The sequence below is a fragment of the Thamnophis elegans genome, chromosome 7 (assembly GCF_009769535.1).
Source record: "Thamnophis elegans isolate rThaEle1 chromosome 7, rThaEle1.pri, whole genome shotgun sequence".
Classification (NCBI taxonomy): domain Eukaryota; kingdom Metazoa; phylum Chordata; class Lepidosauria; order Squamata; family Colubridae; genus Thamnophis; species Thamnophis elegans.
Genome location: NC_045547.1, coordinates 43,112,779 through 43,138,947, shown reverse-complemented (window position 1 = coordinate 43,138,947; position 26,169 = coordinate 43,112,779). Strand labels below are relative to the sequence as shown.

The window sequence follows — 26,169 nt, the reverse complement described above, 5'->3', positions numbered from 1 at the left end:
GTTCATGAATATTTTAACAAAGGCAGGGCTGAGCTATTTAGTAATACAAGTTCATTAATTGTGTACTTGCCAGGGAGATCTAGACTTAAATCATTAATGCAGGCAACATTTCTCTCATAAGGCATCACAAAGTTTTAGGAGCACCATTTGATTGCAGTATTTGGATATATATATATAATAAATGCATACATACATACAAACCATGATTTTTCATGTTTTCTTGCTTCTGTTTCTTATTGGAACTACAAAGACACAGGTATTTCATATGAATATTGAGTGTTGATTGATGTAGATTATATTTCAGTGACAATGATAGTATATTTCCTTAGGTCATCTCAGGATATCTCAATTGATATGAACAGTCTAATTAGTTGTGCTACTTAAAACTGCAGAATCCTACAAATAAACAGGGCCATTGAAACGAACTATTAACTGAGGGATCCTACTGCTTTTAAAACATTTTTGAATAGACAGCTTAAACCTAAGAGTAATGCATGTTTTTTTAAATGTTATGAATACTAGTGATGTGAATGTACTATTGATTTATTCAATGCTTTATTTGTATTTGTTTAAATTGAGAGATGCAGTTCTAAATCTTAATTTCACATTCTAGGCTGAAATTTTGAATACCACTCCTGGGACAATATATAATGTGACTGTTTCTTCGGTTTCCTCTTCAGTGTATAGTTTGCCTGTCAGCAAAACAGTGACAACTAATGTAACTAGTGAGTTTATGGCAAAATTGCATTTGAGTGTTTTATCAAAATGTCTCAAAAATATGTATCTAATTTTCTATTTGCCAACTGAAATTGTTCACAGTGCTTGCTCTAAAGTAATTGGAAAAAGATTTATTTTAAAGAAGTAATTCCAGAGTTGCATAGTTGAAGAGAAAATTACCCTTTGAAAAATATCATGATTTAAAACACCCTTGCCAAAATATGAGTATTCAAAAATATCTTGGCAAACTCTTCCATACAATTTTAAGTAGAAAACCCTACTGCATACAGATGCTTCAATAATGAGCTTTAAAAAGTAAACTGGCATCAGAAGCTGTTTGTCTGTGAATATTGCAGATTCCATTAAAATTCTTAGAGAAAGAATGTACTTGATGTTCCAAAAGGCAATTTATTATCTTTCATGAAGTTAAAAAAGCCAACTTCATATTTGCTGCTCTTTGATGCTTAAAAACTGGCAAACTCTCTCCTTATTCTCCAGTAGCTAAAGAATATGTAGGTTTAATGTAAAAATGTGTATTTTATACAGATCCAGGACCTCCTGTTTTCCTTGCTGGGGAAAAAGTTGGATCTGCAGGAATACTCCTTTCATGGAATACACCACATTTCCCAAATGGGAGAATTATATCCTACATTGTTAAATATAAAGAAGTTTGTCCGTGGATGCAAAATATTTACACCCAAGTTACAACAAAACCAGATAGTTTGGAAGTTCTACTAACCAACCTTAACCCTGGAACAACTTATGAAATCCAGGTAAATTTATATTTTACTATTTAAAATATTTAAAATGAAGTATTTTACTTTTTGAAATTTGTAAGCATCAGAGCGTTTTTTAAAATATAGATATGCCACATATTTAAATTATAATTAATGTAAATCTAACTGCAGGCATGTAATTTCACCTCAGTTTCACTTTAGTTGTGCTCTCTAGTGGAAAGCTTTGCATTTAATCATTTAATACAGTAAGAAAGTATGTTAATTTCCAGAGCTGGTAGTATTCTTATGCATTTTAATAAACTATCCCTTCCCTTCCTTTCCCTTCTCTGTTTTTGTCCCAGTGCATTTTATTTGATAAGAATAGTATATTTCTCATATATCTGAGGAAAATCACAGATGTTCATTTTTTATATAATGCAAACGTTTAAAAAGACAAGAATAATAGCTTTCCTGAAAGTTTCAGTCTAACACGGTCTAACAAGATGCCAAATTGCAAAAGTCTGATAAGTTGTTCAAGACAAAGATAAAGATTAGTTTGAGAAGGATGTCATTATAGGATAACTTCAGGATAGGTTATATTTCAGTATATTCATATTGCAATTCTGCATCAAAAGTCTCTATGTATAAAATGTACTAAGTCAGTTATATTTAAGTGTAATTTGTTGAATACATCATAACTGTTGAATATGTCACAACTGTTCAAGCAATATCTCAAATCGAGCAATTCCCATAATGGCAAGATATGGATCTTTATCACACACATTTTAATTTCATTGAGAAAAAAGGAATCTTTCATACCATGCATATCACTTAGTAAAGAACTTGTTGAGAGCATTCAAATGACTTCCATCTTATGTTTTTATTGGGTACTGTTTCCTCACAGAAGCATATGTGAATTTGGTCATTTACATGAATATTATTTGTTTCACTTAAAATGCAATCTTAGTTCTCACTGATTTTGTCCTCTTGCAGGTTGCTGCTGAAAATAGTGCTGGCATTGGAATATTTAGTGTGCCATTTCTCTTTCAAACTGCAGAAAGTGGTAACTTGGTTTATAATATCTCTTAGTAATCTTGTCAGGCTACATAAAAGTGAGATATGCTTGGATCTGAAGAGCCAAATTGTGCTAAAACATGTTTATTATGAGAACATTATTTTTGTTTTTAAATTAAAAGTTTATTACATATACAATATGTGGATAGAAACTTGCATTACATAAATTCAGTCAAATACACTTAAAAGTCAATCCTTTCAATTTATACATTGTTGAAAACTTAATACAATTTAATAATACAATGCTAAATTTATCTTCAGATTTAAGCTTATTCTGTAAACTTAGATTTTGTTATTTGTTGACATTTAGTATGACAGGTTCACTGAAATGACAAACTTTCAACAAATATTCCTGAAGAAATTGCATAAAACTTTGACAATTTAACAGCTGATTTTTTAAAAATTACAAATATTTTATTAATATTTAAGCAAGTGTATCCAAATGTATACCATTGTTTACATTCAAATAGTTATGTATAACAATAATCTTTTCAATTCTAATTCTAAAATATACAATAATTATATATTACATAGTTTGCTGTAGATAAAATTTTCCCAGAACTTGAAAATCTTGTTCTGTCCAGGGACTAAGGAAATCTGTCATTTATGTTTAATAGACTCTTTAAAATAAGTCAAATACATTCTTTCTTTCTTTTTTATTTTGCTGCTTCTTTCCAAGCACCTGGTAAAGTGGTAAATCTCACAGTTGAAGCTTTCAACCACTCAGCTGTAAATCTGATTTGGTTCTTGCCACAACAGCCAAATGGGAAAATAACTAGTTTCAAAATTAGTGTAAAGCATGCAAGAAGTGGAATAATAGTGAAGGATGTCTCTGTTAAAGTGGAAGACCTTTTGTCTGGCAGATTACCAGAATGCACTGTGAGTATGTAAAACATGCTAGTTATAGATAAAAATAAAAGTTGATTCTTCAGGACTGTCCATGTTTCAGTTCAAAATTCATAGTAAAACAATTAAAATATAAAAACAATAAAAACACCCACAAAAATAATTGTTTTTATTTCAATGTTTGTCTTCACAGGATAACAGTGAATCATTTTTATGGAGTACTACCACTCCTTCAACTACATCTAGTAAAACCACTACGTTTACCTCAAGTACAGTCTCTCCCAAGGCAATGAGTTCAGTCTGGAATGAACCTGTCAGTTTTGTCGTGACTAATCTTAGGCCATACACAACATACCTTTTTGAAGTTTCAGCAGTAACCACTGAAGCAGGTTATATTGACAGTGCAATTGTCAGGACACCAGAATCAGGTATATATTCTTCAGGTAACAAAGTTAAGAAGGGAAATCAATATGGACAGCATTTGCAATTGGCAAAGTTTGAATAAATATTTTTCAGAATGTACCATAGGACAATTTATCTTCCAGAAATATATTTTTGGGTATGTCCTTATATAAGGAATGGATCAAATTTCATTCTTCTGTTGTCCCAGGGACTTCAGAGAATAAAGGATCTGTCCTACAGAGAAATGCTGCAATGAGAAGGTATGGGTGTCAGGGAGAAATCTGAATGAAAATTGTGGTTGGTTCAGTGTAGGAAATTTGCATTTTATTTAATTATATAAGACACATGTGGTGCATCATCTGAAGCACGTTGAAATAAAAAGACTTTTTTTGCAATATAAATTTAATTATATTGAAGTTTTTAAATCTTCATGATATACATTATCTTATAAACCTGTGATGGCAAACCTATGGCACACATGCCAGAGGTAGCATACAGAGCCCTTTCTGTGAGCATGCGCACCATCACCAGCTGTTCTTTTGGTTTTCATGTGTGCTGGAGTGCCGGAAACCCGAAGATCAGCATGCATACTGGACAGCTGTTCTTTGGGTTTCTGGCATGCATGCACCAGCCAGCTGGACTTCGGGTTTCCGGTGCGCAAAGACCAGCTGGCTGGTCTGCATATGTGCTCTGGAAACCCAAAGACCAGATGGCTGGCATGCACATTCCCGTGCACCTCTCTTTGGGCACTCGGTGCTGCAAAAGTTCACCATCACTGTTCTACACCAATGAGTAGGTTTCTTATCTCCCTCTGAGCCTTTACAGGCAGTTTCTCCAGCCCATACATGCAAGGGAAGGGGACATGAAATACAAATTAGTATTTAAAATGATCAATATTCAAAACAATAAACTAATTAATTAGAGTTATAGTAGAATATTTTCCATCTGCTTATTATACTTTGATTTCAACAGACAAACAATGGAGAGAAAGATAATTTATAATGAGAAAAAGTAGTCTGTGTAACAGAGTATTGTGTCTTAATTTCAGATCCAATTTCAAATCCAATCTGATTAGGATTTGTACATTTCCCTAATCTCCACTGTCTTTTCAGTTCATATTGCCCATATTTTCAGAAAGATCAATTTATTTAAATCAGATGGAAAGATTTGCTTTACAATGCTACTAAAGCACACATTTTCTTCTAGTTCAGGGGTGACAAACGGCCTGGATGCATCACACGCAGGCCAAGCCCACCTTGGTTCCACAAAGCCAAAAAAACATTGTGATACGTCATGTGATGTCACATGACACATGACAGTTTAAGCTTAATATTGGCTTAGTTTCCTTAATTGAAGAAGGAAATAATGAAGTCCTTCGTAAATACGGGACAACTCATGATACTTTTATAAAGAAGTAACCAATTTTACCTTCCATCTATTCAAATCAAAATGCTTAGTAACCCAATCACAAATAAAAATACAGCAACTATATGTTAAATAAGTGAGTGCTCGCCATCCAGCTACTTCACTAAAGATAGCACGGGACTTGCAAATTAGTTGATAATGTTCCTTAGGTAAGAAATTTTTCTTGATATAACTGCTGGACTTAATTCTCCATTCCAAGGATAACTGTTTTTATAACAATATAGTTGATGCCCTTATATTTGGCAAGATTTCTAAAGAATGATAAATAATCTTTAGAAAGCAGAGATCAGATTTTGCATGGGCAAGATTTATTACTATCCATTAACAGCTGTTCTCATTTTGGCAGCTAGTAGAATACAAAATATTTGTCCTTTTTATGACCACCAGTGCCTTTGAATAATGTCATGTTTGACCTAATCTTCATTACAGTTTGAGCAGCTGAAGCATTTTGTCAGCTGTGTAGAAATAGCAATAGGTTAGGGATATCACTAACAAAGTTAAATGTTGAAGGAAATATTCAAGGCAGTTTAAATACATAACCAAGATTATTTTTAGAAAGTGATGTCTAAAGTTTGGCTTTCAGGTTTTTTTGAGGCTTCTAATAATACATTTTATACTTAAACATATATTGGCCATTAAAAATAGGAAGATAGTGTCATTTTGTCTGCCTTATTTCAACAGAGTGCCTAAAATTTGGCTTGAAGGCTGAAAGTTCACGTATTTGAGGAGAAAATGTTAATATTAACAATGAAACATGGACATGCATACAAATTATGGAAAATTTACACAAGCTTTTTATTTAGAATGAAATAAAATTGTATGGAGCTTGCCTCATTATTAAACATATTTGATTATAATCAATTGATTTAAAAAATCATGATGTGCTATCAAGTCATTTTTGACTCTTAGTGACCACATCAATAAATTTTTCTCCAAGACAAATAATAATTTATTAATTTGTATGCCATCCAACACCCAGTGCGTCTAGGCAACTCACAACAAACAAATTACAATAAAATGAAAAAGACAGATACAATGAAATGAATCCAAGAATGGGCACTCTGGGCAGATGGAAGAAGAATGATTGATCCAGCCCATTGCCCTTTTCATCTGACTGCCACAGTAAAGTATTTATATACTCATAAAACCTCAGAAATTGCTTTCTTTATATCAATTCCTTAACTAGGTAAAGAAAAATCTGCCATTTTATATGTTGGCATATTAGGAATGCTCATTTTAATTTGAGTTCTACATGTATTATAACTCTTGATGTGGATTGGCCACTGCATTGATTTGCTGGTAGTTTTACTATCAGGATGAAATTTAAAAATAATTACAATTCAGATTTTATGAAATAAACACTCACAATATGTATGGTGTTTTTTTTCCATTTAGTTCCAGAAGATCCTCCTCAGAATCTTGCTACAGGAAATATTACAGGAAAATCTTTCTCAATTTCATGGGAGCCACCAAACATTGTTACTGGAAAGTTTACTTACAAAGTGGAATTATATGGGCAAACTGGTAAATCAGTTAATTTGATTTTGTATTATTGTGTTCACATGTTTCATAATCTACTGTGTTTAGTCATTAATTGATTCATAAAACTATTAGAGCTATACAGTTGTAACATTTATTTATATACCATCATACTATTTCCTTTCGGGATAACTAACATCCAGAACTCAGACTAAGAAATAATGAGCAAAGATAGAAAAGCAAACATACCTAAATTTACTTTATACCAACAACATTATCTCTTCATATCTTTCTATCCTTGCTAACCATTTTTATGTCCACCATATCATTTGTTCTTTAAACATGACTTTTTTCAGGATTTCATTAACTCCATCCAACCATTATCGTCTTCATTTTCTTGGTTCGTTCCTTCCTTCCTTCCTTCCTTCCTTCCTTCCTTCCTTCCTTCCTTCCTTCCTTCCTTCCTTCCCCATTTTTAACCCATAGTTTAAGATAGGGTTATCAAATTCCCAGCCTGCATGATGGATATGTCACGCACTGGCCACGCCCACGCCAGATTTAGTGAAGGGGAAAAAAGTCCCAATGTGTCATGTGATGCTGCTGTGACGGTGTGAGTTTGACACCCCCCTTTAAGGCAACAAAAATGGCTCCCTCAAAAATTTAACATCTCTTGTTCCATGGGATCCTAGCCACATAACCAGGTCTTATGGGCCTTTTGGAATATCAAAAGGTGAGGAAAGGCAATTCCTCAAACAGCCTAGTCCCATGCCATGAAGGGCTTATTGTGTTAATCTTACAGGCCATGATAATCACCAGATGAGTCATAAGTATATGCTACTCATTGTTATTTTGATCAATCAATGTGTTCACCTAACATTTTTAGTAAGGCAGAGAAACTGAAAATTTAATCTATTTGATTTAATATATGCAACAATGCCCTGTTAACTGAAAGGGTAGTGATCTGATCTATTGTACCAGTATACCAAAATTTCAGGTAAACCCAGATTTACCTCACACTTGCTTACTCTAGTCAGTGCATGGTCAGATCTTTAATCTAATAATTAACTTGCAAGCCAACATAGTATTGTCAATTAAATTATATGCATAATAATATGTATACTGACATAATTAAACATGTAGTAACATTTAATTGAGTATTAAATACCTGGAAGTATAGGCATTTTCCAAAACTTGGATTAAACAACTAATAGGATACACCTGTAATGTTATTGTCTTTTACCTTTTTACCAAGTGTCATAGAAATATTCATTAACATGAAATTGATATACCTGATCAGTTTATAATACTTGCTTGTTTCAGTTTTCTTTAACATAATCAGGAACAAAATTCTTTTAAAATAATTTCGAAGAGTTTAACTGTCTGGTATTTTGTTTTAAATGATTATTTCAGTTCGTATTTTGGATAACAACACAAAAGATCTCAAATTTACATTTAATAATCTGATACCGTTTACATTATATGATGTGTTTGTTGCTGCTGAAACAAGTGCTGGAGTGGGCCCAAAGTCTAACATAACAGTTTTCACACCTGCAGGAGGTAAGCTGTATATGTCATGTGTGTGTGTGTGTGTGTGTGTGTGTGTGTGTGTGTGTGTGTGTGTGTGTATAGATATATACATACATACACACACACATTATATTCATATTTTAATATGGATAGATAGTGTTGGCAGACGCAACCCATGGAAGTTGTGGGTGTGTATTTGTGTGCAGCTCTAAATGTTGAGTAACACTGGATCAATTGCTTGCTTCCAGGAACAATGAAATAAATGATAATGGTGTAAATAAGAATGAGTCTTCCATTAGTTTCATGGCATTCATTAGCCATTGAAATAGTACATAAAATTCAGCAGGTCCTCTGACAATATTTTGAAGGTTTTATTATTGTTGTTGAAAGATGAATTAAACAATCTTAGTTTTATTTGGTCCCAATTGTTAGGACAGCACAACTATTTGTCCACTAGATGGCAGTAAGTGATTACAAGAAAAGTTTGTTTAGTAAAGCTGATAATGTTACAGATTCTCTTAACTGAAATAAGTTCAATTTTCACATGATGACTTAATGTGTACAGTTTTCACTTCAAAAGCAAGGTGTGTATTAATTTTTTCTAGGACGTTCTTTCCATGCACTTTACCCCAACTCCAGTTCTTTTACAATAAATGGAAAGTAATCATGAAGATAGCCTCTGCTATACAACCTCCAGAGGATATATCTCAATTGCAAAATTGTACCTACAGGTGCACAGCTAGAGTGCTCTCAGGAGCAGTTCTCACTAGGGAGAGGGCTTTAGGGAGATGCGGCATTTCACTCAATATCCCTTGGGCAGAATGGGCTGTTATGGGAGAATGAATGAGGTCAACAGATTGGAAGTTCATCAGTTCTAACTAGATTTTTTTTAAAAGTGATGGGAACAATAATCAGTAGATTAGCAACACCTGATTAATCTTGGAAGCTAAGCTTGGAGAATGTCAGCAGTGTAGGCTAGAAGAAGACAATAGCAAATTCCCATTGTGTTCTTGGCAAGACTACAGACATTTGCGGTATCCATCAGAATTATGTAACTTCAAATAAATGTTACTTTTTGGATAGTATTAATTTAAGATTAAACATTTTCTAATGTTTGCTGTTTTGTAATTTTACTACATACATTATATTTCAGTTCCAGGACCTGTATTTGATTTGCATGTAGTAGAGGAAGCAGCAAGCTTTATAAGAATTGCTTGGAAAAAACCACAGCAACCAAATGGAGTAATCACTCAGTACCGAGTAAAAGTTTTCCATGAGGAAACAGAGGAGATCCTTGAAGATACAATTCTGACAGAAAAAATCAAGGTACTTACCTACATTTAATATTTTCACATTATTCCTTGTCTACATTCCTGTCACTAAGGTTAAGAAATGGAAAATTGTTTCTTTCTTCTCTTTCTGTGTTAGCATTTTACTGAATCTGTGGATCCAGATATGACAGAAGAATATGCATTATCTTCCTCACCGAATAAAATAAAAACAGTGACCAGTTTATATGAAGGTTCAGCTGAAATGTTCCCAAGAGTACATGAATTTTCTCCAGTAAAATATACTAGTATTCCTGTTGATAATTTCCTAACTGTAAATGAGGATGCAGGACTATATTTAAATTCTGGTAAGTAGGAAAAAGCTGTTTTCTATAACTACTTCAGTGTTCATATGGCTATTACACGAAGTTTCTTTAGCAAAGAGTTCAGTCGTTATTGTTAGTGGGCATTTGCTGATGTCACATTCGGCAAATGGGGAAATGCCACACAAGCAGAGCTTAGTAGCCCCTTGTCACCCAGTTGACCTCTCTCCCAGAGAAAGAAGATGCCAGACCCATTGCACAAGCTGCATAGACAATCAGTTATTACAGTTGCCAAAGCAGGTGTGATTGGAAGAGATTAACATATCTCCATGTCCCATGCAGACCTTTAATTTTTTTTCCCCCAACAGTTTTTGACTAATAGGCTTCCAAATGTCACTGAAGGTAAATAGGTCAAAAAGTTACAACTCAGCAACATGGGGCAACCAACAGGTGGCGATGACCCTTTGACCCAGTGATGCTATCAGCATATTCACTTATGCAGCATTATCAAAGGAGCATTTTTGTGACTAAACACAGATATTTATGACCCATTAAATAAAGTTTGGGTGACAGATACAGGTTTAAAAATGTCTGAAAATGTGAAAGGGAGCCATTAAATGTAAAAGGATAATGGTGCTATTTTCATTACTTTGAATGTCAGTTGTAAATAAAATAGTGCTGAAAAGTTATTTCCATGATTCTTAGCTATTATTTTTGTCTTTCAGCTACTGTTTTTTCATTTGCAATATGCCAAGATTACTTTTCCTTTTTGCACTGATGCAAACATGCTTCAGAAATGAAAGCAATCTATTTTTGTCAATCTAGTATGCAAGTTTATTTTGGAATAGCATACATTGAATCCAGTACGATTTATTCTTCATTAAACACTCATAGAAACAGGATTCCTGTTTCTTATTCTTTGCTGTGCAGGATGATCAATTCTGCAATTATTTTAATAGTGACCATTTAACATAAACACACAAAAACTGCACTCTTATACCATTTTTGTAGAAATGATATCCTCTAAACTAGTCCTAAGTTAGAAATGTATGACTGATTTTAGTTTTTTAAAAATATAAAACATTTGATACCATCAATCTTTCAGTTGAGCAGCTGTCATATCGTGTAAATGCACTCCAGCCTTTCACTAAATATGCAATTGCTGTGTCTGCTTTTACCATCATTGGAGAAGGACCACCGGCTATTCTCATTTCTAAGACAAGTGAACAAGGTAAAAACTTTATAACAGAAATATTATCATGCTGCAAGTGTTCGTTTTTTCAATTTTTCTAAATTTAAATTTCTAAATTAATTATTCTTTTTTGTAGTTCCAAGTTCTGTGGAAAATATAGATTATAAAAATATTAGTTCATCTTCAATTTTGCTCTTTTGGGATAAACCATTAAATCCTAATGGAAAAATCACACATTATACAATTTATGCAATGGAGGTGGATACAAACAAAGCATTTCAACTGACTACATCAGAAAAACACATACTGATTACAGGTGGGATGATTTTTTATATATAAAGAAAGACAGAGAGAAGGAAGGAAGAAGTGAGAGTGAGTTAGTGAATGAATGTTGAGAAATATAAGTTTAAAATAGAATTATGTAGACGTTAATTATGTCAACTTGTGCCATGATTGTACTTTAGCCTTAAAAACAGATATTTTTTGTCTCTATTTGTATTTTTTGACATTTATTCTTGTTTTTAATTGTAATAGATGACTAAAAAGAATTTAATGAAATAAAATTATAGTGAATACATTCACCATTATCATTATATTATTATTATTATTGTTCTTCTTAACATTACAAATTAAATAAAAAAGCATCAATGCAATTCAGAGTATGAAATTTTTTTAAAATAACAAGCTATTATGAATAGGGAAAAAGAATAAAAAGAAAATGATACAATGCTTTGTACCTACTATGTTATTACAATGATTGCATAATGAAAGAAGTGCCACTTCAAAGGCTGAGAGTTGACAATTTTTGTTAAGCCACACTTTGCATCTGGTAGGTCAAATATTGACAGGCCAAATTTAGATAAATGGAGCCAAATATATAAATTTCAGATATATGTAACATCATTTAATAGCCCATCACTGAACCTTACTTCAATGAAATAAGAATATACAACAAAGAAGGAGCTATCTATGGAAATATCATGCTTCTTGTTTCTCCAAGAGTAGTTCCGGTCAGTATTGATGGCAGGAGAGGAGAACAGCTCAAGGCCTGTCCCCTGGGTTATGGGGTTTCTCAGGGCTCATTACTCTTTCCATTCTCTTAAATATCTATATGAAACTGCTGGGTGTGACAATTCAGTGGCGCCGGAGTCAGGTACCATCAAGGTGCTGAGTGGCCCTAGTTTGGCTAATGTATGCTGACAAGGTTGTATCTTGATATTTGAAGTCTATGGGGCCCTGGATGGGGAAGAACAGGCTTCAGTTCAACCTGAGCAAGAGTGGCTCTCGGATTTGGTGATTTTTCCACCTTTACATGTTTCTGGATGTAACTGTACTGCCCCAGACATAAACCAAAGTGCAATTTGTGGATCCTCGTGGCTTTTGTTCAAAGAGCAGGTTGATAGCCATGGCCAGGAGGGCGTTTGCTCAAATCTTTGTTGGGCAACAATTGGTCCTGTCCTGGACCAGACATTTTTCAGTCACTTAGGCTTTTTTATACTTTTGGGTTTTAAAATATAGTTTATTTATTACATCTTGTTATTATTTGGTTTTTTTATTATGTTAGAGTCACATATAAGATGGGTAGCTATATAAATGTAATAAATATATTACACATTCAACATAAAGACAATAACCAACCTTTTAAAAATTTATTGAGAAGTCCAAAATTTGAAGTGTAAAATATTGTAAATATTTCAATGTAATATTACCAACCAGAAAATAATTATGTAGTTCAGCTTCCCATATATTTGGACTAGTCAGATTGTTATATTGACAATACAAATCTAGGTAAAGATCCTTGATAATTAAAAATTTCTCAGTATTGTAAGCTTATAACAATGTTTATGTTTGATTCCTGCCACTGAACATCCTGAATATCACTAGATTGCTATATTAAATAGTGCAAAGTTCCTAACATCAGTATAAACAAAGTACAGCTTAATTGCAGGTGAAATAAATCTGTTATAAATAAACATATAACAGCTTAATTAGAACAACAATGTAAGTTTAAAATAAGTTTAATCCATTTTAATTAACTCATTACAAAGCTTAATGTGTACATATGAGAGATAAGAAATAAAAAAGGGAAATGTCAAAATACTGAAATAGCCATTTTTAAAAATTTTGAACTATTAAAAATTAAACCTAAAATGTAATATTAAGAAAACATTTTAAAGGCAGTTTTATCAATCAAGATCACATGCTAAATGTTTGTCTGTATAGCACTTTTATATAACAGTTAATAATTTTTCTAAAGTAAGTCCTAATATTTGCAATGTGCTAGAATTGAAAGCAACTTCTCAATATCTATGAGAGTAAACAAGATATCTGTAAAAATGCCCAAATGAATGCACAGTAAATTTCATTTACAGATTTTGTTCATCTTTGTTTTAGACCTAAAAAAGTACACAGATTATAAAATGAGGGTAACAGCTTCCACAACTGTTGGAGAAAGTGCACTTTCTGGAGACAATGATATTTTTATAAGAACACTTGAAGATGGTAAGTACATTGATTTCATATTGATTTTATAATTTCAGTTTGATCAGTTATGATTGATTTATCTACAATGCCCATTAAGCAATACATTTGCACAAATAATAAAAACCACATAAGCCGTTTCTGTGTGTATGTCTGTGTGTGTGTGTGTGAGAGAGAGAGAGAGAGAGAGAAAGAGAGAAAGAGAGAGAGGGATGGGTGGATGGAAGGAGGGAGATAGATTTTTTTTCTGGACATATTCCAATCTCTCCTGATGTTTAGTATGACTAATTGAGGCTTAATATGACAATTTTGAAAAGGTGTTTTGCAAACTACATTGTAAGCGATTTCTATTTCTTGAAGTTCTTTAAAAAGCTTTAGAAACCCACTAAGATAAGAGACAGCACTAATACTATTAATACTATTTTTAATACTGTTCCCATATTAAAATATATCAACTAGCTTCAGGCTGGATGAGTTGGTTGCTGCCATTAACTTGGGAAATTTTAATTCTTAACTTTAATTCATAAATGTAGCTGCAGGGTAACCAAATAAATAGCACATTTTTATCTGTGCAAGAACGGGTAGACAGTTACCCCTGAAGGCAAGTATGGTATTAGAAGAGGTATCCGCATGAGCGGTGATATGAAGGACTTTGTGATGATGAAGTAAATAAAGGAAATTGACCTTTATTTCGGTGATGAGAATCACCGAGTTTCTGCTACTTTTAACAATTCTAAATTATGGCTTGCAATTTCCACTTATCAAGACAGTTCAAAATGTTTGCATTTTGCTACCAGTAATGGTAAAAACTAGAGTGTTTTGCCTGAGACAAGTAGGAAAGAATGTGATGTGTTTAAAGAACATATACTGTATGGGAGCATATAGGTGTGAATGTAAGTATATATGTATATTAGTGTGTTCGGGGAAAATATGTACGTGCATATGCTGAGATTGGACATACTTCCACATGTCTAGAGGAGAGGTTGTTTAAAGATTGTATATTTGCATGTCCAAAAATTGTTTTGCAATTGCTCAAATATACACTGGCAAATTTGTTCCCAAAGGACTCATCTGGCAACTAATATGTCTTTAGTTTATAAAAAGGTTACCTAATCTTGGTCTATATATTATAAAAATACAAAGAACACCATTTTACTGTAATCAATAAATTCTGTATTTTAAAACAGTTATGAATGAATGCACCCTAATACTCAATCACTTTTTTTCTGTTTTCTGAATGAAAGAACCCAGTTCACCACCTCAGAATGTTGAGGCATTAGACGTGACTGCCTCAGAAGTCAAATTACGGTGGTTACCACCTGAAATACCTAATGGGATCATAACTCATTATGAAATCATGTCTAATAATGGCAGTATTTTAATAACTAAAAATTCTACAACAACACATCTTACTTTAAATGAGTTGAAACCATACACTTTGTATAACATTTCTGTAAGAGCATTCACTCGCCTTGGTCATGGGAATCAGTCATCTGACCCATTATCTGTAAGAACAGCTGAAGCTGGTAAGTGGAAATAGAATATTCTTTTGTCTCTATGGATTCAATTTTAAATGTATTGAAAAGGATATTCAAAAGAATGCAAATGCAAGTAGATTAATAGGTACCACTTTAGTGGGAACATTTCCTGCACCTTTGGAGTATAGTCATGCTGGTCACATGACCATGGAAAATGTCTTCAGCAATGCTGGCTCCCTTGGCCAAGAAACAGAGATGAGCTGTGTGCCCTAGATAATATAATTAGGTTACAAATTACTAATATAATTAGGTTACAAATTACACATATCTATATTTGAATGAGACAAATGATACCATGAAGCATTTCTCAAAATATCTGATGATCATAGCAAAGTATCTTGCTTAATGATGAGAGGTGAGTCTCTTTCAATGGATGTTTTGTTGCATCAAACATGTATCAAATATCAGAATATCAAAATATCAAAAAAGTTCAATGCATGCTATTTTTTGTTCTTAGTTGTTTTACGATTTGGTGTTATTAACAAGTTTTCCAATTATAACATACATGTAATCCTATTTTATCATGTTTAGTTTTATATTTGAAATAATGAAACCAAGGGCCCAAATGAATAACAAGGCAAGTTAGAGAATAGCGAAATGAAATTTCTAAATAAAAAATTCCTGATTGTACATTAAAATAAATATGTAGTTTCCCATAAATTACCTGTGGGGAGATGGATAGGTAACTAGGATAGGGTTGGGATTATTGTACTAGTATTTTGTTTTCCTTTTTTGTATTTTTATCACTTTTTGTTGAAAAGCACTTTCTCTGTGTTTTTTTCTTTCTTTTGACAAAGTATGTATTTTTCTGATAATTGTTTGTGCTTTTTTTCTTTTTTGTCACTATTTTAAAAGCAATAACAAAGAAATCAGGATTTTATAGAAGTAGGTTAAATGAATTTGAAATTAAAGAAAATATCTATGTCAGAACTGAAGGAAATTGTACCTCTGTTTTATTTACTAAAGGCAAAACAAATCTTTGATAGTTCATTGCTTGCTAATTCATTATTGGATCAGAGACTTCAGACTATATTGGTAATATGTATTGTTGCTTTGTATTTAATTGTCTTCTGTAATGTAATAGCATTTGATGAAAGCTCAAAATAGCATTTGAGTTTCAGTTATCATCATATCTTTTAATTTTTTTGTATGTCATACACCTGTAGTACACTATTATTTAAAATTTGGATATAATATTTTTCTCTGAATTATTTCATTTCAGTACCTGACTTTCCACCCCAAAATATAACTTACAGGAACATGTCTTCTTCAGCAATAGAGTTATCATACTTTCCTCCATCTGTCTCCAATGGCATTATAAAGACATACACCATATATCTCAGAGAGGTGAATGGAAGTGAAGTAAGAGTAATCAACACAACACATCTGTCACTAATTATTACAGGTAATATTTTGCCTTAGTATTTTACATGGCAGTAATCTATCTGTGTTATGATGAGTCTGTATCAAGTCTATGTATGTATTTTTCATTATCAAATTAACAAACATAATCATATACCTTGCATTAAACACATATAAGTGAATAATTCAAAGTAATTATATGTAATTATATTTCTTCTGTTTTTAAGTAGAACTAAGAAATTAAGCAAATGTGCACTGATACTATCACTGCTATATTTTATGTGCCAAATTTCATTACTATATTAAATTGAAAACTCAAACCAAATTATGACATGAAATCTGAATTTCATGTCAATTTCTGATATTTTTGGACACTTAAGAGAGTTAGTCATATCAGTGGCTTAAAAAATACCATTGGTAGTATAAATGAAAGTTATTTATTTCATATATTAATATATTTGATATATAAAATATATACTGTATGTCAAATGCTTTAACTGTCCTTTGCTTTGTAGAATATTGTTCTGTCCCAAGCCTCTAACCTATACTGTCACAGACTTGGCTGTCTGCCACAACTAAGGAGGGAGATAAGCCACCCCTTGGCTAGGAGCCCAGAAAATTATCTCTATGAAAACAAGGCTTGAACTCATGAAATTCTCCCAATCTTTCACTACACCTGGATTAGTAAACTGTTGTTTTCTGCAAAATTCCCCTCCTGTCACCCCACCTATAAGCTCTCCAGGAGGGGCCGATCAGTATCCACCTGCTCCTATTTTCTTCTGTGGCCCTTTTTCCAAAGCTGCTCCCTCCTCCTCTCAGCCCTACGCATACGTATGTCAGGGACAGCCTCCCTCTGTTCTTCCTCACTGCTCCCTGACTCAGAGGCCATCTGGTGGCCAACAAGCCTCTCTAGTTCTGACTCCAAACACCCCCCAGAGTCTTCCTCAGCCTCCAGGGCAGTCCCATAGTGTTCATCGCAGTCAGATTCCACCAACAGCTCAGCCGGCCACTGTTGTGCCACAAAGATATTTATTTTGTTTTACCTTAAAAAAGATATCTCTGAAAAGTGAAAGAACAAAAGTCAGGACAATGTTATAAATATGTTTTCATTTTTTGTAGTCAATTTATTCTGTAAAACACTTAATTTAATTTAATTTAAAATTTAAAATATTATAGAACTTTCGTATATCTCTATGTATATATTTATATAAATATAAAATTAACTTGGGGGATAACGATATAAACATTAGTGCCCAATTAATAAAATATTCATATTTTAAATATTAAATTATTCTAAAACATTACTAACACCTACCATTTAGATAAGCTTAGCATTTGGGTCAATAATATGATTTCCATGTCTGTAAATTAAAGTCTTTATGTTGTGTTTTTATAATTTTCTCTACATTGATTAATATGAAATTATCAAAATAGCATAAACACAAAAGGCATATAAGTGTCACTATATACACATAACATGTATATTCTTTATTTAGGTTTAAAGAAATATACAAAATATCTGGCTGAAGTATCTTCAAGCACTGTAAAAGGTCAAGGACCTCGGAGTGCACCATTGGATATAATAACTGATGAAGATGGTAAGGTTGACCTTGCTGATTATTGTGTTCTTTTCATATCAGTTGGTTAAGTTGGAGTGATAGAAGAATATTAGCTACAAATTCCCATCTGCAAGCTAAAGGAAGCTCAAAATGGTGTTAGTATTAGGGGTGGAAAACCTTTTGAACATGGGAGCTTCACTTAATGTTTCTTTGGAGCATGGTGAGACTAATAGAATAGGGTTTTTTCTGCTTCAAAATAATAGAAAATTGAAATACAACGGTTCAGTAGATAGGGAACAAAGTGCTTACATTTATTTGATTATAAGCAGACTTTTCAAAAGGTATAAGCCCTTGTAAATAACAAGATCTACTTGCAGTAAAAATGTAAGAGGCAATGAAATGCAAGCAAAAAAAAAGGTTTAGAATGTAATTTCTTGGAAGTACATACTGTTCTGACTGTTAGTCAAAATATTTTACAAATTCCTTCATAGCTGAGCACTTGTTTTCATTTCACACATAACTAAAGTGATGACCTGCTTTAGGGATATGATGATAATTTATATCATTTAAAATAAGCTTGAATGGTATGATAAAATGCCTATATTTATCAAGAAAATACTAAAACATCTGATCATCTGATGTAAATGGCTATATTTATTATTTATAATGGTATACATAATGAATATCCAATAATATGAATCCTGATAACATTTTTATCTATGCTAGTAATTAAAGTACTAATAAAATTAAAATATTCCAGAGTTTATAACTTTGGTTAATTGTATCTAATCAGGGGCATTTTTTAAAATCTGGAATTAAAGCCCCAGCAGGTATTTTATAGAAGTGCACGGTGACTTATTATTAACACTAGTATATGTCATATAATGAATATGTATTGTATCATAACAGGACACATAAAAATAAAATGGTGCATACAAGATTGCAATAAGTAAATAAACATTACTGACAATGAGTTAGATTCTCCTTATTTTTTTAATACAGCTCATTGGTTTTGGAGCAATTCAGGTTCTCAGATTAGACTTGATTGTGGGAATTTATAGTCTCGGGCTCTCTGTGGGCATCAACCTACATAGAATTCTCTTTCAGGAACTCAAAGGAGGTAAGAAAGGTACAGCAGAAATATTGAATAACAAAATAAGAGACTTTGAAAGGACCTTGGAGGTCTTCTGGTACAACCCCCTGCTGAAGCATTAGATCCTATACCTATGATGGTGAACCTATGGCACGTGTGCCATAGGTGGCACACCGAGTCATATTTGCTGGTATGCTAGTCATCAACTCCAGCGTGCATGAGCACACTTGCCAGCTAATTTTTGGCCTTCTGGAGGGCTGTGGAGGCGGTTTTCTTCCTCCTCAGGCTTCAAGAAAGCCTTTGGAGGCTGAAAAACAAGCTGGAAATGGATCATTCTTGAACTTCTGGTTGGCTCATTGGGACTGTTTTTCACCTTCCCCAGGCTTCAGGAAAGCCTCCCTAGGCCGGGGATGGTGAATAAATGGCCCAAATGAGCCAACCTGAAGTTCAAAAACGATCCATTTCCAGCTTCTGGAGCGCCTCCGGGGGGCCAGGGGAGGCCATTTTCACCCTCCCCAGGCTTCAGGAAAGCCTCCAGAGCCTGGGAGGTTGTGCGCACATCCATGAGGGGCACATGTGAATGTGCAGGTGGGCGGGGAGGATTGAATGCAATAGTGAACACACAATTTTGGCACGCCATAAGAAAAAGGTTCGCCATCAGTGGTCTATAATGTTCAAAGGAGAAGCCTTCATCTTGTGATTGATTCTTCAAGCTGTGAAAACACACACACACACACACACACACACACAAAGACTGGAATATATAAATTAAAATGGTGCATTTTTTACCATCTTCTATTGTAATGTTAATTGGTTTCTCTTTTCTAGGGGAATTTATTTATTTAATTTATATTGATTTGTATCAATTAAATTCATATTTTATTACTAGGAAACAAATTAAAATAACCTTGGACTGAAGGTGAATTACTATGATATTCCTGTTGCTCTATTTTCTCATAAAATACTATTTCTTCTCAGAATCAAATAAACAGATTGTTGTATATGTTTGTGTGAGGGAACGAAGCAGGAGCCATGGAATCAGAGAGTAAGATGTTTATTAGTAGGTGACAAGCGATTCAGAATGTGTTACAACTGTCACAGTATTTATACTCTCAGGTACCAACTGTCATTTAACTGTCATTACAACCACCAATCACAGGCTGTGCTTCGCCCGACCAATTAGAATGCAGCACAGGCTATTGCTGGGCTATAACACTCCTTCCCCCCAGTTATTTGCATACGTGTATTTTATTTGCATTTTTCGTGTTCATGTTCAATTGCAATTACAATTTATTTATATTTTTGTGTTCATGTTCAACATTTACAATTTATTTGTATTTTTGTGTTCATGTTCAACATTTACACTTTATTTGCATTTTTTTGTGTTCTTGTGTTCATGTTCAACACCAACATTTACAAACTCTCCTTCCCCCCCAGTTATTTGGCACATTTTCAATTCACATTTGCATATTCACATTTGCATATTCACATTTGCATATTCACATTTGCATATTCAAGCTCTGCACATGCGTACAAGACCTTATCTAATTTCTTCCGATCATGGAGTCTGGAGAGCTTACAAAGAAGAAAACTCAAGAAGTCCTGTTGGTAACTTTTCTGTTTGGGCTTTGTGCTTTCTGTTTTGGGGTTTTGCTGTGGCAGGAATGGCGTTGCGTTGCAAAACGCCTCTTGAGAAGAGCAGTCAGGCCCCGGAGCTTCTTTTAATGTGTCGGAGGTGATTTGATAGCAGAGACAGCAATTTGAGAGTGTTTTAGATCGGAGACGGCAATTTGAAGCATTTGAGAGCGGAGGCCAGCGTTTTGGCTGACAGCTCTGGGCTGCTAAAGCTAGCGATAGACTGAGGCTAGGCAGGCTGAGCGGAACCAGCCCTGGAGGCAGCGGCTTCTTTAGGAGGCTTCAGAGCGGAGACCGGCCCTGGAGGCGGCTGAGTTGTTCCTGGCTCGTTAGGAAGGCAGCAGGCAGGCTTTTGAGTGGCCAGAGTTGCTCCTTGGGAGGCAGGCAGCTTTGTAATGCATGTAGCAGGCTTCTGACAGGCTGGTAGTAGGCTGCTGGCTTTGGAGGAAGAGCAGGCTTGTCGGAAGCTGCTTCTTTGGAAAGCTGTATGAAGAGTCAGAGGCTTCTTAGGCAACAGTATCTGTTTATTGCAACAAGACCGTTTGTAACAGTAGCAAACAGTAGACCGGATAGACTCTAAAGTTGTGTCTGGTAGATCTTCTCGGCAGAGAGGCAGGCAGACAGGCAGCTTCAGCCACGGTTGAGCCAACGCGATTTGTAGCTCGTCCCTGAGCAGAGGCGACGGCTCCAGTCAAGGTTAAGCATAGGTTGCCCGTCCCTTTGATTGAAGGAGTCCATGCCTGTGGATCTACTCAGGTTGGCTTGATCGGAGGCGAAACCTGAGGCAGTGGCAACTGCTGCTGCAGCTCTGACAGGTCTTCAAAGTATTTTCTGTTCGCGTTTGCTTGGTTGCGTTGCGACTGGCTTATTATTTAGTTTATTCTTATTCCAGGCTCTGCGGAATCGCGATCCCATCCTCGTCGCCAGTGTTGTATATGTTTGTGTGAGGGAATGAAGCAGGAGCCATGGAATCAGAGAGTAAGATGTTTATTAGTAGGTGACAAGCGATTCAGAATGTGTTACAACTGTCACAGTATTTATACTCTCAGGTACCAACTGTCATTTAACTATCATTACAACCACCAATCACAGGCTGTGCTTCGCCCGACCAATTAGAACGCAGCACAGGCTGTTGCTGGGCTATAACACAGGTGGTTTGCACTACCATGTAAAATTATTCTTTCTTAAGTGCCATTTTAAAGCAAACAGCTTCAAATATAACAACTGTAACTAGTGATATTGTAAATACTCAAATTTGCTGTAGCAATAATTCATCAGAAATATATTGTATATTTACTTTGCAGCTCCTAGTTCCCCTCCAAGATTGCTCACAGTAAAACAGTTATCTGATGCCATTGTGGTATTGTCATGGCAACCACCACTTGAGCCAAATGGAATTATCCTTTATTATACAGTTTATATTTGGTAAGATTTTTCTAAATATTGAAGAAATGTTTTCCCTTAACCCTGTAATTCATGTTTTATAAATGCAAACATGCACATTAGTGAATAATTAGAAACAATTTATTCTTACCTAAGCTTAAATGTAGACAACTAATATTTTTAGAAATTAATGCTTGCTAGATTCTTCAAACATTCTGAAATCACCATTTCAAAACTGAGATGTTGTTATACCAAATAGAACTTTTAGTGGTTCTCTAGGAGACTCCCACCTACTGTTATTGATTGTCATTGAATGGAGTGGATCCTGTCTTACACTAGTAGCAATTGGCCAGTTCACTTCCACTCAATAATGTAAGGGTGGAAAATAACTGAACAAATTGTAGCATTGGTATCTGCAATTAGTTCATGTCCATATTCTGGTCCTTCATTCATATAGCATGATGTTGTAAATACTAAATAGCTATGCATTGTTGAGCTTTTGAACTAGTAGTATAACATAAGAATCTTTACCAGTCCTTTATGCTGCTTTCTAAGAAGAGTTCCAATCTTAGAATTAAATGTTCTGCTATTTTCATGCATGATCACCACTTCTTCTAACTTTCCAAGTACTGCCTCGTTGTGGTGGTGGTGGGGATGTCCCTGGAATAGATCTTGCGATGAAAAAGCTATTTCACAAGAGAGCAAAAAACATTTTTTACCCAGTATGATACAAATATATTTGAATGTCTTTAGTACTGGAAAAACTACAAATTGTTACTGCAGGTGGAATGAAGAACTAACGAAAAACACAATGGTGTTAAATTGAAACTCTAGTTTAGCACACATAGCAACATATAGAACTATTAGTTCTTGTTTTGTTAATTAGCTGTTTAATTCTCTTTTATATGTTTGCTTAGGGATATTATGTCAAGAAATATCAATGCATCTGAACTATCATTAGAATTAACAGATTTAGAATATAACAAGAAATACAGTGTTTATGTAACAGCAAGTACCAGATTTGGTGATGGAAATATAAAAAGTGACACAACAAGTTTCAGAACCTCTGAAGGAGGTAAATGTGTACGATTAATAGAATAAATAATATGATATACTATTGACAAGGTTCTTAGTAGTGATTTAAAAGTAGGATAAGTATTTGTTATATTATAATATTATATATGTATGTATGTATAAATATATTATGTATAAAATAGGATGGGTTACCTTTTGGTAATCAGAGATGTGGAAATGAAACATTATGTGTCCTTTATCCTTGGACTACTATGAGCATTAGTAACAAATGAGGAACCCTCTGCTTTGGCCCTTCTTTATTTCTGCACTAAGGCTTTTTTTTCTGATTGTTTTTAATAGAAAGAATAGAGTATTACTGTCTTTGGTTTCTTCCCTAGAGTAATGGTATGAAGCTCATTGCTGCAAGATAATGTTCATCCTTTTTAGATGTTGAGCTGTTCTCTTAAATATTTTTAATAATCCTGATTCTACTCATGGACATAAATTCTGCTACATATGGATCTCCAGTGATAAACTGGATAATTCTGGCCAAATTCATAACTATTTTCCTATGTTTGATGAAGAATTGGTGATTTCCTTTCTCAATTATACATACTTTACACTAAGTACAGTTTTTGTGCTTCCTAATTCAAAATAATAGGAAACTATGCGTTGCCACTTATTAGTCACATGATCAGAGAAGCTCTAGGAGTGGCTGTTGTGCTTCCCTCCTACTAATTGGCCAAGTGTTCCATCTCTCAATAGTACGCCCCTCAGATAGGGTTCGCAACTTGGGAGTCCTCCTGGACCCACAGCTGACTCTTGAACACCATTTGTCAGCTGTGACCAGGGGGGGCATTTGCCCAGGTTCGCCTGGTGCACCAGTTGCGTCCCTACCTGAACTGGGAGGCTCTCACAACAGTCACTCGTGCCCTTGTGACCTCTAAGCTGGAGTACTTCAATGTGCTCTACATGGGGCTGCCCTTGAAGAGTATTCGGCGACTTCAGCTTGTCCAGAATGCAGCCGCGCGAGCGATCGTGGGTGCGCCTCGATTCACCCACGTAACACCTATCCTCCGCGAGTTGCACTGGCTGCCTGTTGGTCTCCGGATTCGCTTCAAGGTGCTAGTTGTCACCTACAAAGCCCTTCATGGTATTGGATCTGGGTACTTGAGAGACCACCTACTGCCAATTACCTCCACTAGACCAATAAGATCCCACAGACTAGGCCTCCTCCGAATTCCATCAGCCGCCCAATGTCGACTGGCGACTACCCGGAGGAGGGCCTTCTCTGTGGCTGCTCCGACCCTGTGGAACGAACTCCCTGTGGAGATTTGTACCCTCACCACCCTCCAGGCCTTCGCATAGCCCTTAAGACCTGGCTGTTCGACAGGCCTGGGGCTAAAGACTTGCAGCCCCACTCCGAATGGTATGATTGTTGTGTTTTTTAACTGTGTATGTCTTTATATTTTGTAATTTTGTTGTTTTTCCCCTCCCTTGAATTGTGAGCCGCCCTGAGTCCCTTCAGGGAAAAGGGCGGCATACAAATAAAGTAAATTCAAATTCAAATAATGGTGAAACTGTGGCACGCGTGCCAGAGGTGGCATGCAGATCCCTCTATGTGGGCACGCATGCCATTGCCAGCTGCTCTTCTGGTTTCCAGCATGCGGATGTGCTCTGGCCAGCTGGTGTTCAGGTTTCCAGTGCTCCCAGCGTGTGCACACCCACACCTTCACGTGTTCTGGTTTTTGGGCACTCAGTTGCCGAAAAGGGTCACCATCATTGCTCTAGAGGTTACAAGAAAAGGGATTGGGAACCATGCAGAGTCTTGTGGCTGTAATTTTCAATAAAGCATATTCCTTAAAAAAAATGACCTTCATACCACTCAGGTCAAAAGATAATTGGTTTAATATATTACTTTTTTCATAGGACATTTTGAAACTTACCCTTTAAAAAAGGTAGATAAATCTCTGCATACTGAATGAACAATATTTTTATATTTTTTAAATCTTGCAATTGACAGGGTATGTGTATGCACCATTTGCTGCTCTTATTTCGTCCATATTTAGGGTTGTTTTGAAAAGCTGCTACTTAACAAGCTTAAAATGAATGTGGATACACAGGACTGACGTACAGCATTATTGATGGTAGTCAGGCTGCTTTTGAAACTACAGAAAAGTTAAGCACGGCTGACCCCAAGAGTAGTGTAATGAAATGCAAAACTCCAAAATGACAGCTATGACCTTCCTACTTCCACATTTTCCTTTTTAACTCATGGGACACATTTCGGTTTCATTCATTGTCCTCTGAAGCTTTGGAACAATACACTTCATTCTGGTATTTGGCTACTTCAGTTCAAAGTCAGTCTGAATGCCTTGTAAGTGGCTCATGTCAATTTGTGCTTTGTCCAGTGTAATGCAAACAAAAAACTCTGCAATTATTTATTATATAGTAATATATGTCTTTGTAAATGGACAATAAATTATTGAATGGTTTCTTTTCATTAATTTTTACCAGAATTAATTTTCAACATGAATTGTATACTCCTATCTCAATAATTCTGGCTTAGTCTGTTCATTAATGATCCATTATTGTGTTCCTTTCCATATCATAAGACAGAATAAAAAACAAAGAGTATCAGGACGTATATCATTATAATAGCAGCCTTTTGTATTTCCAAAGGCTAAGGCTAAGTTCCATTAAGGATCACTAGAAAGAAAGGATATTAGTCATAAAATCCCTTCCTGAAACATTTGTAGAGCAGAAACAAAATAGCCTTTTTTTGTACAGTTGGTAAATGTTTACATTTTTCAGCTCCAGGTGACCCACCTAAAAACTTGTGGTATAAAAATCTCACTTCATCATCAGTAAGAGTATTCTGGAATCCTCCTCAAAAACCTAATGGTGTCATTCAGTTTTATACAATTTACTACAAAAATGATTCTGACACTTATGTACAGGTATATCCACTTTTTAATTTTCTCTGAAAGTGTTTGACAATGTTAAAATCAATCTCTCTCTCTATATCTATCTATCTATCTATCTATCTATCTATCTATCTATCTATCTATCTATCTATCTATCTATACACATACACACACCTTAGTAGTAAGTGAAAGAAATGATTTTATGTGC

At 34.7% G+C, this 26,169-nt stretch overlaps 1 protein-coding gene across 1 annotated transcript in view; it reads left to right on the top strand.

Annotated features, from left to right (window-relative positions):
• Positions 1-202: 202 nt before the first annotated feature.
• The window catches only part of PTPRQ (protein tyrosine phosphatase receptor type Q), a 79,076-nt gene continuing 53,109 nt past the window's right edge, over positions 203-26,169 (top strand). The window contains 19 exon segments of the mRNA XM_032221175.1: positions 203-256; positions 614-725; positions 1,264-1,490; positions 2,427-2,496; positions 3,187-3,386; positions 3,547-3,781; positions 6,576-6,704; positions 8,070-8,216; positions 9,340-9,512; positions 9,615-9,822; positions 10,859-11,008; positions 11,106-11,285; positions 13,364-13,471; positions 14,695-14,976; positions 16,211-16,393; positions 17,847-17,948; positions 21,942-22,062; positions 22,938-23,095; positions 25,849-25,994. Coding sequence (XP_032077066.1) covers positions 203-256; positions 614-725; positions 1,264-1,490; positions 2,427-2,496; positions 3,187-3,386; positions 3,547-3,781; positions 6,576-6,704; positions 8,070-8,216; positions 9,340-9,512; positions 9,615-9,822; positions 10,859-11,008; positions 11,106-11,285; positions 13,364-13,471; positions 14,695-14,976; positions 16,211-16,393; positions 17,847-17,948; positions 21,942-22,062; positions 22,938-23,095; positions 25,849-25,994 — 2,985 coding nt within the window.